Here is a 17,646-nt window from a genome sequence, read left to right as displayed (position 1 = left end):
TCTGAATCACTGCACTAACCGGGACCACATTGTACATTTATTAGCGTTTGGTGGCGTGATGAGTTTTCTCATGTCAACGGGTGCCTTGGAAGAAACAGTATTCTATTCTGCTTTTCAATTTTTTTGGCTGCCCCCTCTTTCCCCCATTTTATACAAGTACAAATGGCAATCATTGCAGTTTAGGTAATCACATGCCTTGCTGTTGATAACTTGGAATATAAAGAAAGAAATCAGAAAAACAAAAGGGTACTTTAACACTTAGAGACAATTATTTTAAACTCGTGAACGTAACCAAGTTTTACGGTTGAGGAATATTTTTTTTCCCATGAATTTGTACGATTGTAAGACGAGTCCTGGCTCTGCTTGATCACGACAGGCCGCCCGTCTCCGCCCCCGATTACGTCGGAGGCGTACATTCCTTTGTCCAAGATGGCGGCGGCACTGTCGTTACAGCTCACCCGTCGCTGACTGGCGGACATGTTTTGCTTTTCAACCTGCTCTTGGCTTCTTCGTCAAAGGGCAAACGCACGTCGCCGCGGCGGGGTGCAAGTGGTGCTTTAGCCAAAGCTACTCTACACCGCCGGACATCGAGGATATTGTACAGGCTCGTCGCCATCTTCCCGCCGACATGAAGCGGCAGGCTACCAGTTCGCCGCCGCCTCCTCCACTGCCGCCGCTCTCGTCGTCGGCCAGGGCGGCCGCCAAGAGGCACCGGGAGAGCGGCCGACGGGAGGATCTGGCCCCACCACCGCTGGCCCTGCTACTGGCCAACAGCCGTGGCGGACACCGCAGGAGGAGCCGCAGCCGAGAGCGGGACAAGACTGCGGCCGGGCCGCGGCCTCCCGCCAGGGACTACAAAACGCTGCTCATCAGCAACGTAAGCCCGCAGGTCCCAGATGACGACCTGGAGGATGCCCTCTTCCACGAGTTCAAGAGGTTCGGCGACGTAAGCGTCAAACTCTCACATACGCCAGAACTTGGACGCATTGCCTACGTTAACTTCCGGCATGCGGAGGACGCCAAAGAAGCGCGCCACGCCAAAACGTCGCGGTTACTGCTGGCGGAAAGGCCCCTCAAGATCGAGCCCGTGTATGTGCGAAGGAGGAGCGTCACGCCGCCCGACGTCACCTACCTGGCTGCCGTGCGTGCCCACGCCACGCATGCCTCCTACCCGTCCTACCGCCAAAGGTCACTGTCGCCACCCGGACCCTCGCTCAGCCTTCGCGAGTTAAGCGCACGTACCTATGCCCTGGAAAGCCTAAGCCGCGAGCGCCTGCTGGAGTATTATGGGATGCTGGACGATAGGGGGCGTCCCTACGGTCTGGCGCCGGCCTTACAGCCGCTCCCACTGCATGACGACCTGAAGCCCGAAGACGACCAGCGTGCGACAAGCAACCTTTTCATCGGCAACCTGGACGGTGGCGTCACCGAGGCTGAGCTGAGGCATGGGTTTGAAAAATACGGCGCCATCGAGGACGTGGTCATCAAGAGGCCCTCGCGAGGCCAGGGTGGCGCCTATGCCTTTGTCAAATTTCAAAATTTGGACATGGCCCACCGCGCCAAGGTTGCCATGCAGGGACGCCTGGTGGGTGGCCATCCCGTTAAGATCGGCTATGGGAAAGCCAACCCCACCACGCGCCTGTGGGTGGGCGGCCTGGGACCCACCAACTCACTGGCTGCCCTCGCCCGCGAGTTCGACCGCTTTGGGAGCATCCGCAACATCGACTACGTCAAGGGTGACAGTTTTGCGTACGTACAGTACGAAAGTCTGGATGCGGCACAGGCGGCGTGCACGCAGATGAGGGGCTTCCCTCTGGGCGGGGCTGAGCGGCGCCTGCGCGTGGACTTCGCCAAGGTGGAAGAAACTACCACCCGCCCGTTTGTGCCCGTACAGCTGCTGCCCCACTACGATGCGCCTGGCGATGTCTATGGCCGCCACCGCAGCCTAGAGCGCGGAGCCAGGGAGCGTGCGTCCCCCCCTTCGCAGAAGGAGCGCGAATTGGCGTCCAGTCCCCCGCGGGGCCTGGACAGGAGGGCAAGCCTGGCGGTGGCAGGGGACGCCTTCGGAAGGAGCGGCAGAGGCCGGAGTCGCAGCAGGGAGCGCTGGCCAAAGGACCGCGAGGAGAGGCGGATTCGGAGGCGAAGCCGCAGTCTGTCGGCTGAGCGCGAGAAGGGGCGGGGCCGCGTGCGGGCATCGCCCGACCTTAGCCCGGACCGTGCTCGCATCCGGGCGCCCGACTCCACCACGGAGCCGCGGGACCACACCCCCGACGCTAGGGAGGCCGAGTCTCCGATTGCACGCCACCGCGGCAGCAAACAGGTCAACAGCCATCACCACCGCAGTGGTGAAACCGCCGTGTCACCGACTGTGCCCTCCGGCGCGCCCCTGCCGTGCCCAGGCTCGCTGTCAGAGTATGCCGCGTCATCACTGGCTAAGTGTTGGCGTGGCGTGTTTGCGCTGAAGAACAGTAGCTTTCCGGCCCACCTGTACCTGCTGGAAGGCGGCGCCCCCTTCTTCGGTGCCATAATGCGGCGCAACGGTGAGCCACTCAAGATCGCACAGCGCCTCCGCATGGACCAGAGTCGCCTGGAGGAGGTGGCGAGGCGCGTGAAGGCGGGTCGGCCCGATGCCTTCGCTGTGCTGCTGGCACTCCAAGGACCCGTGGACCGGCAGGCTGGTGTCCCTGACACGGGGCTCCAGGTGCGCCTGCTGCGCCACTTGGTGGCCTATCTACGCAACAAGGACGCCGCCGGCGTGGTCAGCCTACCCGGCGCCAAGGAAGGCGGCCCGGGCGCCATGCTGTATGCCTTCCCGCCGGGTGACTTCTCAGTGCAGTACCTCCAGGCTGCCAAGAAAGCGGCGTCGAGTCTGGATGAGGAGCACATGGTGGTGGTGGTGGTCAATGACACTAACTGACCTCAAAACAAACTGAAGCTCCGCCCTCCCTAATCAATAATCAGCTAGCATCTTCTCTTGAAACACTACAGAAACATCTTTGAACTTTTCATACTCAATAGGTTTCAAATGCAATTTTAGACACAACACAAAGTCAAAATGTGAGCTGGTGAAAACATGTTTCCATGATAACCTTTTTAAAGAACTAATTCTCTTTTTATGTATTTTGTTTTTACCAGATGTCATGTTAAAAGAAAATGGTCACCTTCTAAAGCATCCTTTTTGTCTTTCTTTGTTGACAACAGAAGACTTCTAACATTAGCTGTGCGAGATCGGTAGTCCATCCACCATTCAGCTGTCCAGGTGTTAAAAGAAAATGGTCCCCCTCTATAGCAATGTTTCCCAACCACTGTGCCGCGTGAGAAATGTTCAGCTGTGCCGTGGGAAATTGCCTAATAATTGCGGTGCGCATTGTAAAGAGGATCGGTAAACCACTGGTTAGTTGGTGCAAGGCCTGGTCAGCTACTTCCTAATCCAGTGGTGTCCAAACTACGGCCCGCGGGCCAACTGCGTCCAGTTTTTATTGGCCCGCAGCAAAGAAGAAGTACTGGGCAGGCTAACGAGTTAGCGGAAAGATGCTAATTCGCGATCGTGCTAACACGTGCAAACGAACCTCTAAAGGAAATTTTACGAAATTTGGAGCAATACTACATTGTCCTAAAGGTTAGACACATGTGATCATTCATTTCTCTTTTTAGGAGACACACTTACATCGTCAATGACTCCTGTACCACTGTAACCGACATATGTACAAGAAGGTAAAAAAGGAAGTGGTATCGCCTGAAAACGGCCTTCAAAATAAATCACCCTACCTCAAATCAAAGCATGGCTGAATAACATAAATAACATGGAGAATTCTTAACACAAACTGTAAATATGTTTTTAGAACAACTTTTATTATTATACATTTTTTTATAACAAGGTAGAAGTGTACATACTGTAAATATGTTCTTAGAACTCTTATTATTATAACAAGTTTCTATAACAAGGTAAATATGTTTTTAGAACTCTTATTATAATTTCCTTTTCTTTAAAAAAAAAAAAAAAGGTACAAGTGTACGCACTGCAATTGTGTGGGCACTCCTTGCCTTCTGCTGGCGTGTGGGCAAGTTTTGTGCCATAATTCCTCAATTTAGAAGTTTTATTTTGACTTTCCTTTTTTTTTTTTTTTCAATTTGGGAAAAAATCTGCGATGTAGTGAAACCGCGATAAACAAACCTTGATGTAGCGAGGGATTACTGTACATCACTGAAAATCAAGGCAATTGTGTTTGTCTAATTTGTAAAGGAACGGTTGCCTTGTTTAAGGATTTCACTATCAGACTAAACATGCGAACACAAACGACCAGCTAACAGGGAGTGACCGCGCTGATAAAGTGAAGCAGCTCCAAGCTGAACTGGCATCACAACAGCGATTCTTCACACGAGACTGTGAGTTAAAAATAAATATTACTAAAGCAAGCTACGAAGTGGCCATGTTAAGACTGTTGATGTTATGGACCTGTAGACCGGACAGAAACTGTTATTTTCTGAAAGATAATGTAAAGGACAAGAGCAAAATTCACTAGTTTTAAGTTTTAATAATAACACAACTTTGCATTACTTATAACTCCCGTTTAAAATGTTCATGAGGCAAGAGTAATTTTAAACTCATGTAAATGTAAGGTATTTCAAACAGTTTGTTCAATGTTATCTGACTCTTCAGATATGAATGAAAGGCAGAATTTGTGTTTTTAGAGTTGTTCACATCTGCCTGAGTGACTCATATTGGTTATTTTGTCATTTGAAAAATAAAGACAATTGTGACAATGAAATTTGTTCATAACTGTGTGTATTTACATGACATTTTTGTAGTTAAAAAATGTCAGAAAAAACTATTGGCCCCCGGGCCCTTCACTTTATCAAAAAGTTTGGACACCCCCTGTCCTAACCGCACGTGCATGGCGACTCAGAGAATCTTGAGGTTTCATGTTGTGTCGGTCTGATTGTGCTGCATTGGCACATATTCAGTTTATGTGTGCTGCTGTCCGCGTTTGCGAACTGACGGAAATCCCTGCATGCAGTTCAACCAAAGAACTTTGATTGTGTGTTTTTCAACAACATAAAGTACACAGTCAAGTCGTGACAGCTGTACTGTAATAACTACTCAGCTGCTGCCAGAACAGCAGGGCGTCTTTAAACATGACTTTGTTCTTATTGTTGCAATATTTATAGAGCTAGTGTAAAACAGTAAACAGTCATATTATTTCTTTTTGATTTTAATCACAATAGTTTATTCCTTACACTGTCTAGAAGGGTTACTTTTGTTAGAAAAAAGAAACACAATTTTAAAAATACATTTGTTTTTAATTCAATTACCGTTTTTTTCCATGTATAATGCGCCCCCATGTATAATACCCACCCTAAAAATGGCATGTTGATGCTGGAAAAAAGCCTGTACCCCTGTATAATACGCACCCAAATTTTGACTCCTACTTAAGTCCGTATACGTATAATTATTTCCGAAAAAAGATCATCATTCTGCCAGTCACTATCACTGCGCATGCGCTAGCAAACTCAATAGCGAAGAAATATTTCAGATTTGTGTAGGGTACATTGTGACAGCAAACGAGCAGGTGATGGAGCAAGCGTCTGATACGAGAGCATTGTGTTCGTATGGAGTGTGTTTGAAGTGAACAGCAGAGAATAAAGGAACAAGGCAAAGTGTTGTGAAATAAAATATTACCTGTAATACGCTGTGGTGAATGGTCTTTGTTGTTTTGCTGGTCTCCAAAAAAACACTCGGTGGACGATGGCTGGTCCGGGTAAGGAAGCACTTTGGTGACAAACGGCTGCCCCTCTCGCTATCTGTTCTCGCCCATCATTTGTACCTCGTAAGACAACAGCTGCGGTCCGAGTCTCACTCTACTGGTTACTTCCGATGCCCTTAAAGGGCATGGAAAAGGGTCTTCCTGATCACGGACAAATGGCCTTTCCATATTCTAAGTACCTACACATTACTGAAACTAGAGCTTCTCTGTACCGCAAAAATAGCTTAGGATCTTCTCACTGCTGCTAGGTCGCCATTTAAGGTGACATACAGAGACGCATAGAATCCCAAATTTACCTCATTCCCCCCTCCGGGGCTTTATAATTGCCCCGAAAACGGTCCAAAAAGAGATGACATCGGTAAACAACCAAAAATCTTCACCCAACCAGATTTTCTGGTCACGTCTACAATTTGGCCTATACCTGCACAGCCTATATCACGCTCGAGGCATGCTACTTAAGGTTATTTTAACTAATAAAGGGAAATGTACTTCTCTTTAGTGACAGGGAAGTCTTTTGATCCCTGTCAGCCATATGTGTCCTTCCTGTCCTGATGTTATCTGTGTGTTTTTGTTCCTGTAAGAGGCCTTCACTAACAATGAGCAGAGCTTATTTGCATAGGCGAAGTGTTCTTATTTGGTTGAAAGAAACTTCATTCTTTTTAGTTAACTGTAGGTTTGGTTCATAGATTGTTGTTGATCAGAACTGTTTTTCTTTATTAAGTGTTAAACACAGTTTGAAGTGGTTGCGTACAAGTTATCCCATATTTACTCAAGTCTTGTTCAAGTGTTTAGGACAAGTCACTCTTGTTATTGCGTGTTAATTTACTAAGTAGATAAAGTCTAGCAAAGGTCTAGTAACTAGACCAGTGGTGGGCAAACTACGGCCCGCGGGCCACATCCGGCCCACGGGACCGTTTAATCCGGCCCGCCAACCCTGAACAAATTGTATTATTAAACTTTTTTTTTTTGGTCATTTTGCCTGCAATGACTGCGTTTTCCCAGTAGATGGCGAAGCGCTCGCCTGCGCATTTACTACCGGAAGCTGTGTCAGAAAGCTCTGTGCACACTCACAAGTGCGTGTACGTACTCAGTAGTACGGACTTGGCGCACTCTCGCTCTATTCGTATCAGTCCCGAATTTAGAGCGTGGGCTTTGACGACAGCATTCTTATAATTCGCGCGCTGAGCTTTCAGATGCAGTTTTGCGCTAAAGCCACCCACAAACCTTCCCCTGGAATCCTTCCATTAAAATGAGTGGCCCGAAAAAAAGAAGTGAGTGCCGAGTGTTTAAAAAAGAGTGGCCAATTTGGCTCGACGTACGCGACGTGACGTTCAGCCACATCAACATCAACCCGTCACAGATCAAGGTAAACGGACCAACACCTCGGATCTCGCCTAAGAATTGCCACAACAAATTTTACTCCAGACTATGACGCACTAGCAAAAAAGGGACACCAACAACACTGTTCCCACTGAAAATGAACGGGAGGCTCTCAAGTTTATTGTAAAAAAATGCATTTTGAATATGATTTGTACACATAGCAGGGATTGAAACTAGCGACCATTCTCATTTTCAAACAATGCAGGATGCTCAAGGACATTGATGTACCACCTATTTGCGACTAATCTTAACCTGTAAAGTTCTTAAGGCTTACTTTAAGGAAGTGTTTCCCGTTTCCTCACCTCTGTTACCAGGTGTTTGCGAGTTAAAACTCTGCTCTGATTTTCAGATACCCCTCACCGTGTTGCTGTTTTGATTACTTTATTTGGATGTATGCTTTCACCGATTCTTCAAGATGATATATTTGGTCAGAATGTTTGCCGTATGATGTGATCTCATAAGATAAACATCTTTCATTAATCTGACCTGCAGGCATTGAAGTGATGGAGATTGTTATTCATAATAACAGTGTCGTATTTTATGAGAATCACTGATAGCAGTTTTTTAGTGAATTATTATTTTTTTAATGCTGTTAATAAATGCATTTGTTTTCAAAAAACTTGTTTGGAATATCCATGCTTTACTACCTACTAAAGGCCAAGATCTTTTATGCAATGACCTTGACGGGTCGCTTATATGACTTCACACAACGCCTACGTCCATCTGCTCCTGGTCCGGCCCTCCGGTCCAAATTTAGAACCCAGTTTGGCCCGCGAGTCAAAAAGTTTGCCCACCCCTGAACTAGACTCTAGTTGCACTGTTGTTCCACAGGAAAGCGGCAATAGAAGTTATCTGATCTCATTTGCGGACGACTCGGCCAACAACTGGAGAAGAACAGATGGACAAACTCTGCGGGGGTCACGGGCCGACAATGAAGTGCTAATTCACACCACACTACATTCTTTTGCTAATCAGCGTTGCTACAGACACAATCTTCCCTCCCTTTAGTGTAGCAACGCCTCTGTAACCAGGGCAACCAAAACATTAAATAGAGGAGCACGTGGAGGGAGAACTCAGAATTGATGGAGATTGTAACCGAGTTTCCTCTCTCTATCGTTTTCCTCGCGAGTAAACCTGTTCTGGTTCTTATCTCCTCTTCCTTCCAGCGTGTGGTTAAATGTCTGATGGTATTTAGACCTGACAAAGCCTCAAAAACAGTTGAATCTGAAAAAACATTGAATGTCACAAATAGTTTTTATATCTACTTACCGTTTTTTTCCATGTATAATGCGCCCCCATGTGTAATACGCACCCTAAAAATGGCATGTTTAAGCTGGAAAAAAGCCTGTACTCATGTATAATACGCACCCAAATTTTGACTCCTACTTAAGTCTGAAAATTATTTCAGAAAAAAGATCATCTTTGGGAACAACCGGATGTTATTCTGCCGGTCAGTATCACTGCGCATGCGCTAGCAAACTCAATAGCCAAGAAATGTTTTGGATTTGTGTAGGGTATATTGTGACAGCAAACGAGCAGGTGATCGAGCAAGGGTCTGATACGAGAGCATTGTGTTCGTATGGAGCGTGTTTGAAGTGAACACCAGAGAAGAAAGCGCATCTGTAATGGCGGCATCCATATCATATCCGGATTAAAAAAAAAAAAGAAAATCTTTTTTTTTTTGTACCCATGTATAATGCGCACCCCAGATTTTAGGCCAATAAATTAGTTAAATTTTGCGCATTATACATGGAAAAAAACGGTAGTCGTTTTTTCCCCCCCCCCATATTCATATTTCTTTTACAGAGTAATCCCAAGGTCTTCAATGGGTGGTGCTCGATGTCCATCGAGTTCATCTTTGTAGGAGCTGTTGGCGACACGCGCAGTTAATCACATAACACAACACAATTTTAACTTGAAGTGATTTGCCTTAGAGTTCCAAGCCCTGTTGAGCGTAAAACAAAGTTATGTGCACATTTTAATGACATCAGAAGATGAAAACCTACCTTTCCACGTACCACTCCTTGAGCTAAATCTGGAGTCACAAATGGGTAAAAAGGGAAATTACATCTTTGCCATGCCAAATCTCAAATTTGTGATCTATACTTACTGTTTGATCTTGGTTTTGTTTAATAATAGCCACGGTGACTATTTTTTATATACTTGAGATTTTATTTACTTAAGAAAACCATTACATACACATGACATGAAACAAACTTTTTGGAATTTGTAGCAAATTCACTTTAGCCACCATTAACTTTTAGAACCCATTGTGTCAGAAGCTCTTCTCTTCCAAATTAATAAAACTAAAGCAAGTAGGCGATGAAGGCCAAAGTACACACCGAAACATGTCAGGTAAATAAAACAAGCTAAATCATTTGTCTGCGACAAAAGAACCAGTCAACTAATCTATAAGTGAAGACAAAATGAACTTAGTACCGTGGTTTTCGGACTATAAGTCGCGTTTTTTTTTCATAGTTTGAGTGGGGGGGCGACTTATACTACAAAAATTTTCAAAAAATAAAAGTGAAACCGCGATGTAGCAAGGGATTAGTGTAATTTGAATTTCAAGTGACGTCAGCAGCGCGCCGCGGCATGGCGCAGCGGTTGTTTACAAAAAGGACAAAGATTGATCACGGGATGACGAAGATGACGAAGGGCCCCACGTACTACTGGCATCATTAGCGGCTTTGTAAGTGACACGGAGGACGAAGAGTTTGAAGGATTTAATGATTTGGAGTGACACAGAAGGTTTGAAAAACTATCATGGCTTTTACGCACGCGCGGTCCTACTCTACGGAGCTCTCTTTCACCTCCGTGGATGGAAGTCGGGGGCCAGCGCTCGGCCGGGTGGCTGTCCAGGGATGGTGGATGGGGCTCAGACATGGCTTCTACGCACGCCCGGTCCTATTCTATGGAGCTCTCTTCCACCTCCGTGGCTGGAAGTGCCACCTCCGGGGATAGAACTCCACGCCGCCACGCGCCTGGAAGTCCACGCCGGTGCTTGGGGCCGTGTGGCCCCCTTGAACCTTTCAACATTTCGCCACATTTCAGGCTTCAAACATAAAGATATAAAATTTTAATTTTTTGTCAAGAATCAATAACAAGTGGGACACCATCGTGAAGTGGAACGAAATTTATTGAATAATTTAAACTTTTTTAACAAATAAAAAACTGAAAACTGGGGCGTGCAATATTATTCGGCCCCTTTACACTCAGTGCAGCAAATTCACTCCAGAAGTTCAGTGAGGATCTTTGAATGATCCAATGTTGTCCTAAATGACTGATGATGATAAATAGAATGCACCTGTGTGTAATCAAGTCTCTGTATAAATGCACCTGCTCTTTGATAGTATCAGGGTTCTGTTTAAAGCGCAGAGAGAACCATGAAGACAAAGGAACACACCAGGCAGGTCCAAGATACTGTTGTGGAGAAGTTTAAAGCCGGATTTGGATACAAAAAAGATTTCCCAAGCTTTAAACATCTCAAGGAGCACTGTGCAAGCAATTATATTGAAATGGAAGGAGTATCAGACCACTGCAAATCTACCAAGACCCGGCCGTCCCTCCAAACGTTCATCTCAAACAAGGAGAAGACTGATCAGAGATGCAGTTCAGTTCTGCCTTCAACACCATTGTGCCACAACGCCTCATCAGCAAACTTGACACGCTGGGCCTCAGTACCTATCTCTGCAACTGGCTACTGGACTTCCTCTGTCAGAGGCCACAGGTAGTACGTGTTGGCGACAAAATCTCCGCCAGCATCACGCTGAGCACGGGGGCCCCCCAAGGCTGTGTGCTCAGTCCGCTGCTCTTCACCCTCCTGACGCATGACTCCACTGCAACCTACAGTGACAACCGTATAGTGAAGGTTGCTGATGACACGACTCTGGTGGGTCTCATCACCAAGGGAGACGAGACTCAAAACAGGCTGGAGGTTGACCTTCTGACCACGTGGTGCAGGGACAACAACCTCCTGCTGAACGTCGACAAGACCAAGGAGATTGTTGTGGACTTCCGGAAGGGTCACACCCAACACCTGCCGCTAACCATCGACGGTGCTGTGGTGGAGAGAGTGAGCAGCGGCAAGTTCCTGGGGGTGCACATCAGTGAGGATCTCTCCTGGTCCACCAACACCAGATCACTGACTAAGAAAGCCCAGCGCCGCCTGTACTTCCTGCGGAAACTCAGGCGAGCGAGCGCCCCTCCGGCCGTCATGACTACATTTTACCGCGGCACCATTGAGAGCGTCCTCTCCAGCTGTATTGCTGTTTGGGATGGCGGCTGCACTGACTACAACTTGAAGGCCCTGCAGCGCATAGTGAACACGGCTGGTAAGATTATTGGTGCTTCGCTCCCCTCCTTGAAGGACATTTACACCTCCCATCTCACCCGCAAGGCGACCACGATTGTGAGTGATGTGAGTCACCCCGCTCACTCTTTGTTCGAGCTTCTGCCCTCTGGGAAGAGGTACAGAAGCCTGCGCTCCCGCACCACCAGACTCTCAAACAGCTTCATACTCCAGGCTGTCAGGATCCTGAACTCGCTTCCCCGTTCTGCGTAGCGTCCTGTACTTTTACTGTCTGTATGCACACTGGCTTTTATTTGTTGTGTTATCTATTTATTTATTATTTATTGTTACTCTTATTATTTATTGTTTGTGCCTTCTTGTTTTTTATATTGCGTTGTTTACTTGTATGTCTATCGTGTACCGTTTTTTTCCGTGTATAGTGCGCCCCCATGTATAGTACGCACCCCTAACAATGGCATGCTGATGCTGGAAAAAAGCTTGTACCCATGTATAATACGCACCCAATTTTTATGAATTTTTTAAAAAAAAGTTTTAACTTTTTTTTTTTTTTTTTTTTTTTTTTTTTTAAGTCCCAAAGATCGTCACACACGCAGGGAGGCAATGGGTCCCATTTTTAAAGTCTTTGGTATGGTCTTAACTAGGCTGGATGTCATTTTCTTTGTTGGCGTTGATTTCTCCGACTGCCCCTAAACGCACCACCGCGCTCCGTGCGCACACGGCGGCTCTGTATGGGAGAGACGTTGAAGAGGAATAAAAACACCCTTGGAAACCAAAACTTGCCCCTCGTCGTGACTCGGAGCCGCAACAAATGTTTCGGATTTGTGTAGGGTACATTGTGACAGACGGCAAACTAGCAGGTGATCGAGCGAGCGTCTGATACAAGAGCATTGCGGTCGTATGGAGCGTGTTTGAAATGAACAGCAGAGACGAAAGGAACAAGGCAAAGTGTTGTGAAATAAAATATTACCTGTAATACGCATTTTGTTATTTGCTGATTGAAACTGCTAATTAAACTGTGAATTGAAACTAATAGGTGGAGAACTGAACTCTCGCTCTTTATATAGCTGACGTGTCTTGCGCAACCGTTCTGCGCATCTGTAATGGCGGCCTCCGTATGACGTCCGGTCCGCGATGGAGATTAAAAAACAAACAATATTTGACAATAACACACCATCGAGGATTGCACCATCGCATCAAACGATGTGTCGTCAATTATGAATTTTACTAAGTGTGTTGGGCAGGATGGCTGAATGCGATGCGCGATTGACAACAAACAAGAAGAAAGGTGAGTTTTATTTCGGGGGAGATTTGTCATGTCTCGTCCCCAGTTTTGCTATGTGTCTAGGTTGCCATAGTTTCTGTTCGTGTCACCCCGCTCTTCCTGTGTCACCTCAATCGATGTAACGTGTTTTGTATTTAAGTCCTGTCTGCCCCTCGCTCACCGTTGGATCATTGCATGTGTTACTGTCATTCTGTTCCTGTCTTTGGTAATGTCACCCTGTCTTTTTGTTCCACGACTTTGTCGGTCAGTCCTGTTGTTGGTTTTGTTGTACCATGACTTTATTTAAAAAAAAAAAAAAAAAAAATAATTTTTTTTTTCTTTGTACCCATGTATAATACGCACCCCAGATTTTAGGACAATAAATTAGTAAAATATTGCGCACTATACACGGAAAAAAACGGTAATATGTTTTGTCAGGATAGGGAAAACGTAGTTTCGATCTCTTTATGTGTCTCGGCATGTGAAGATGTTGACAATAAAGCAGACTTTGACTTTGAATTTTTTTTTTGAAAAAATGCAGCCAAGAGGCCCATGACCACTCTGGATGAACTGCAGATAACTACAGCTGAGGTGGGAGAGTCTGTCCATAGGACAACAATCAGTCGTGCACTGAACAAATCTGGCCTTTATGGAAGAGTGGCAAGAAGAAAGCCATTTCTCAGAAATATCCATAAAAAGTCTCACTTAAAGTTTGCCACAAGCCACCTGGAAGACACCAAACATGTGGAAGAAGGTGCTCTAGTTAGATGAAACCAAAATCGAACTTTTATGTTTGGCGTAAAAGCAACACAGCTCATCACCCTGAACCCACCATCCCCACTGTCAAACATGGTGGTGGCAGCATCATGGTTTGGGCCTGCTTTTCTTCAGCAGGGACAGTGAAGATGGCTAAAATTGATGGGAAGATGGATGGAGCCAAATACAGGACCATTCTGGAAGAAAACCTGTTGGAGTCTGCAAAAGACCTGAGACTGGGACGGAGATTTATTTTCCAACAGGACAATGACCCAAAACATAAAGCTAAATCTACAATGAAATGGTTCACAGGTGTTAGAATGTCCAAGTCAAAATCCAGACCTGAATCCAATCGAGAATCTGTGGAAAGACTGCTGTTCACAAACGCTCTCCATCCAACCTCACTGAGCTCGAGCTGTTTTGCAAGGAAGAATGGGCAAGAATTCCAGTCTCTCGATGTGCAAAACTGATAAACATACCCCAAGCGACTTGCAGCTGTAATTGCAGCAAAAGGGGGCGCTACAAAGTATTAGCGCAAGGGGGCCGAATATTATTGCACGCCTCACTTTTCAGTTTTTTATTTGTTAAAAAAGTTTAAATTATCCAATCAATTTTGTTCTACTTCACGATTGTGTCCCACTTGTTGATTCTTGACAAAAATCCTAACTTTTATATCTTTATGTTTGAAGCCTGAAATGTCGCGAAATGTTGAAAGGTTCAAGGGGGCCAAATACTTTCGCAAGGCACTGTATATATATATATATATATATATATATATATATATATATATATATATATATATATATATATATATATATATATATATATATATATATATATATATATATATATATATATATATATATACATATATATACATATATATATATATATATATACATATATATATATATATATATACATATATATATATATATATATATATATATATATATATATATATATATTTGACTATGGTCAAACTTTTGACAGAATCTAAGAGAAACATGTACTTACAAGGGGTAGAGTCAGATAAGCTTAGGCTTCCTTCTACTCCCTTTTGAACGAATATGAATTTACGATAAAAGGAAAATTATAATGCAATATAATTTTTTCTTTCTTCCTTTATATGTTCTATTGTACTATGGAGTTATCATTTTCTGTAATTTTTACTTTTTTCTTGTATTTCTTTAATGTTCCAAACAAACAAACAAACAAACAAACAAACAAAAAACTTCCGCTATTGACTCGGCTCGCCAGTCTGTGTCGAAATTCGCAGGCTGCGTCCTCCAAGGACAGTTCGAAGGCTCGGTCCTTCGCAGGCATGGAATCTCTGCCTTATGCGGTCCATCATAAGCAGTGGTGGCGATTTTGGACAGGCGGACTATCTCTGTACAGGAGTCGCTGATGGTGTCGGGGTACACTCGCCTGTCTTGTGTGCAGGCACCATGAGTTCGATATCCGCAATGACGGTGTGCGCGCGTGTGTCCATTTTTTAAAATTTCTTTTACAAATAGGCTGTGTCCTTCAATGCACAATATGGCGACGACATTGCGTCATTCCAGCGCGACAAGGGCGCACCGCCGTGTCCAATTTCACGCAGCCTTCGACAACCAGCCCTTGAATCTGGCCTGGTTTCTGTGGAGACACTTAAAACTGAAGTTATCCATCCAACGAATCTGAACAAATATAAAATTCTACGATACTGCTGGCTAAATGGCATGTTTGTAAATGTCGATATATTTACCAGAAACCACATTTATGGTTATGCTGTTACCATGCAACCAATCTGAGAAAATAAACATTTCTAAGATACTGCTGGCTGAATGGCATGTTTATAAATGTCAATATATTTACCAGAAACCAAATTTATATGTGTAACTGATGGTCAATCCACAAATTCCAAAGCACACAAAACCTTGTATTTTAGTGCTTTATTTATTAGGCTCTGTTTGACACCTACTGGTAGTTGTGTTTACATGTTCTGAGTTCCTAAACAAATATTTTGAAAAGTAATAGAGAGGCAAATCCGTCGCTATGGAAACGAAGACCGGTTCCAAGGCTGTGTTATTGTTACGTGACGTGCCGTCGAGTCGCTCCGGAAATGACGTGTTGTAAACCAGCCGAAAAAACGGCATTCTGAGACGTACTGTGAATTTGGACACAGGAGCTGACGCTCAGCAGCCAAGATGAACGCGCCTCCCGCCTTCGAGTCGTTCTTGTTGTTCGAAGGAGAGAAGAAGATAACCATCACCAAGGACACAAAAGTGCCCAACTCGTGCCTGTTCACCCTCAACAAGGAAGACCACACATTGGGCAACATCATACAAGCGTAAGTAGCGCGCGGTGGCTAACCCCTGGCAGCTAACTTGCGCGCAAGCTTGCTAACCGAGCACCTGCCGCTTGTCCTCCTGCGCGATCACAAACAAAAACCTCACGGAAAATTACCACACTCAAATGTCACAAGTCCGAAATGATGAGACCTGAGCATCCTTTTTGTTGTCCGTGGGAGTGACGCTCGCTCGCATGCCGTTTGCTCTTTTGCCACGCAGGCAGCTGCTGAAAGATCCTCAGGTTCTCTTCGCCGGATACAAAGTTCCTCATCCTCTCGAGCACAAGATCGTCATCAGGGTGCAGAGCACGCCTGACTACAGTCCTCAGGTAAGGTACCGAATGTATCGCCTGCAACTAACTCACACACGTGCTGCAACTTGAATGCGCGCACGCGACCATGTTACACGGTGGAAGCAAATGCAATGCTTTGGTGCACCAGGAAGCTTTCACCAACGCCATCACCGACCTGATCAGTGAGCTCTCACTATTGGAGGAACGCTTCCGGGTGGCCATCAAAGACAAACAGGAAGGCATCGAGTGACACCCCCGACCCCCCATTCACCGTGATGTCACTTCCCTCTGCACTTGTAAATAGTCGCTTTTGTGTTGTTAAGGTGAATAAAGATGTCCTTTTAAGAAGCTTGGCTTGGGTGCCGCTTTTATTTCCTGCCTTTCCATTAGTTGTTCTTGCGGGAGAGCTGACGAGGTATCTGTTGCTGGGAGGGGATTACACGAGTCAAAGCCTTGGGGGAGGTCTGCTGTTGAACAGGTGTGCCAAAGTAGTTACCCCCGTGAAAATCTGTATATCCCCAGCTGTGGGAGCGCGCACGCCTTGAGTGGAAAGCAGAAACCGATGCCGTACGGCGACAGCACCTGCTTGTTTCAATAAAACATGAACACGCGTTTGCGTCAATCAATTCCCATTTTTATAAAGGGTTTATTTCATTTTATATAATTCGCGTTCTGCCGTTGACATGAGGTGCGTCCAAAGACTAATCGTACTGTCGGAACGCTCAATCACTTCACCAAAAAGCAATTATAATTAACGTGAGCTCTTTGCATAAAACTCGATGCTTCAGACCCCAATATCCTCAGTAACCTCTTCCCCAGCTCCAACCTGCCATTTCTCTCCAAAATTCTCAAAAATGTTGTTGCATCGCAGCTTTAGACTCTCCTCTCCAGTAATACCGTCTTGGCCTGAATAAAAGATGACCCTGATCATAAGACGACCCCCCTTTTTCAAGACTTTGAAAATACTTTTTGAACACCAATTTTAATTTTTATACAGAAAATAATTACAGTACATCTGAAACAAATGATTATAACAATACATTCGAAAGAAAAAGCATGTTGTGCCTCATTCAAATCATGCAAAAACTGTATCATATCTTAATATCTGACTGTTTAAATATGTAAACTAAAGTGAAATCACATTTGTAAATGAATGGCTTCTGGTTTTTGAAATGCAAATAAACCAGTCTACTGTGATAAAACAACAAATTTGCAATAACTGCATTAACCATCAAAGTGAACTCTAACTGTAGTCTTGAAATAAATCTGAATTAGGAAGAACATTGGAATAAAATAATGCAAACTGGTTTAAACTTGAGAATAGTTGAGATCTGTCATGTCAGAACATGACACGTCACAAACATCCTCTGCCTCGCTGTGCTCAGTGTCACTGTCCTCGTACGCGCACACACTACTGTCGAGCTTTTGAAAGCAGCCGCTCTGAGGACCACAGAAAGCTTTTATCTTATTGTGAGCATTTTTAGGCGATCTTTTTGAGCTCTCCATCTCCGTACATTACACCAGTGGTCCCCAACCACCGGGCCGCG

General features: G+C 45.2%; 2 protein-coding genes across 3 annotated transcripts; both read left to right on the top strand.

Annotated features, from left to right (window-relative positions):
- Positions 1–82: 82 nt before the first annotated feature.
- Positions 83–3,169, top strand: rbm15b (RNA binding motif protein 15B). The gene has a single exon (XM_061290635.1). It carries the CDS (start codon positions 629–631, stop codon positions 2,915–2,917), a length of 2,289 nt encoding a protein of 762 aa, XP_061146619.1. The 5' UTR covers positions 83–628; the 3' UTR covers positions 2,918–3,169.
- Positions 3,170–15,580: 12,411 nt separating this feature from the next.
- polr2j (RNA polymerase II subunit J) lies at positions 15,581–16,725 on the top strand. Of its 2 annotated transcripts, XM_061292209.1 has the most exons (4): positions 15,581–15,806; positions 16,027–16,135; positions 16,248–16,395; positions 16,490–16,725. In XM_061292209.1, the coding sequence occupies exons 1-3, from the start codon at positions 15,664–15,666 to the stop codon at positions 16,347–16,349; spliced, it is 354 nt and encodes a 117-aa protein (XP_061148193.1). In that variant the 5' UTR covers positions 15,581–15,663; the 3' UTR covers positions 16,350–16,395; positions 16,490–16,725. The 2 variants fall into 2 exon arrangements, with proteins under 2 accessions (XP_061148193.1, XP_061148192.1); XM_061292208.1 differs by lacking the exon at positions 16,490–16,725 and having other exon boundaries at positions 16,248–16,447.
- The last annotated feature ends 921 nt before the right edge of the window (positions 16,726–17,646 follow it).

The sequence above is a fragment of the Syngnathus typhle genome, linkage group LG11, assembly GCF_033458585.1.
Source record: "Syngnathus typhle isolate RoL2023-S1 ecotype Sweden linkage group LG11, RoL_Styp_1.0, whole genome shotgun sequence".
NCBI classification, from domain to species: Eukaryota; Metazoa; Chordata; class Actinopteri; order Syngnathiformes; family Syngnathidae; genus Syngnathus; species Syngnathus typhle.
This window is presented reverse-complemented; position numbering and strand designations above follow the sequence as displayed.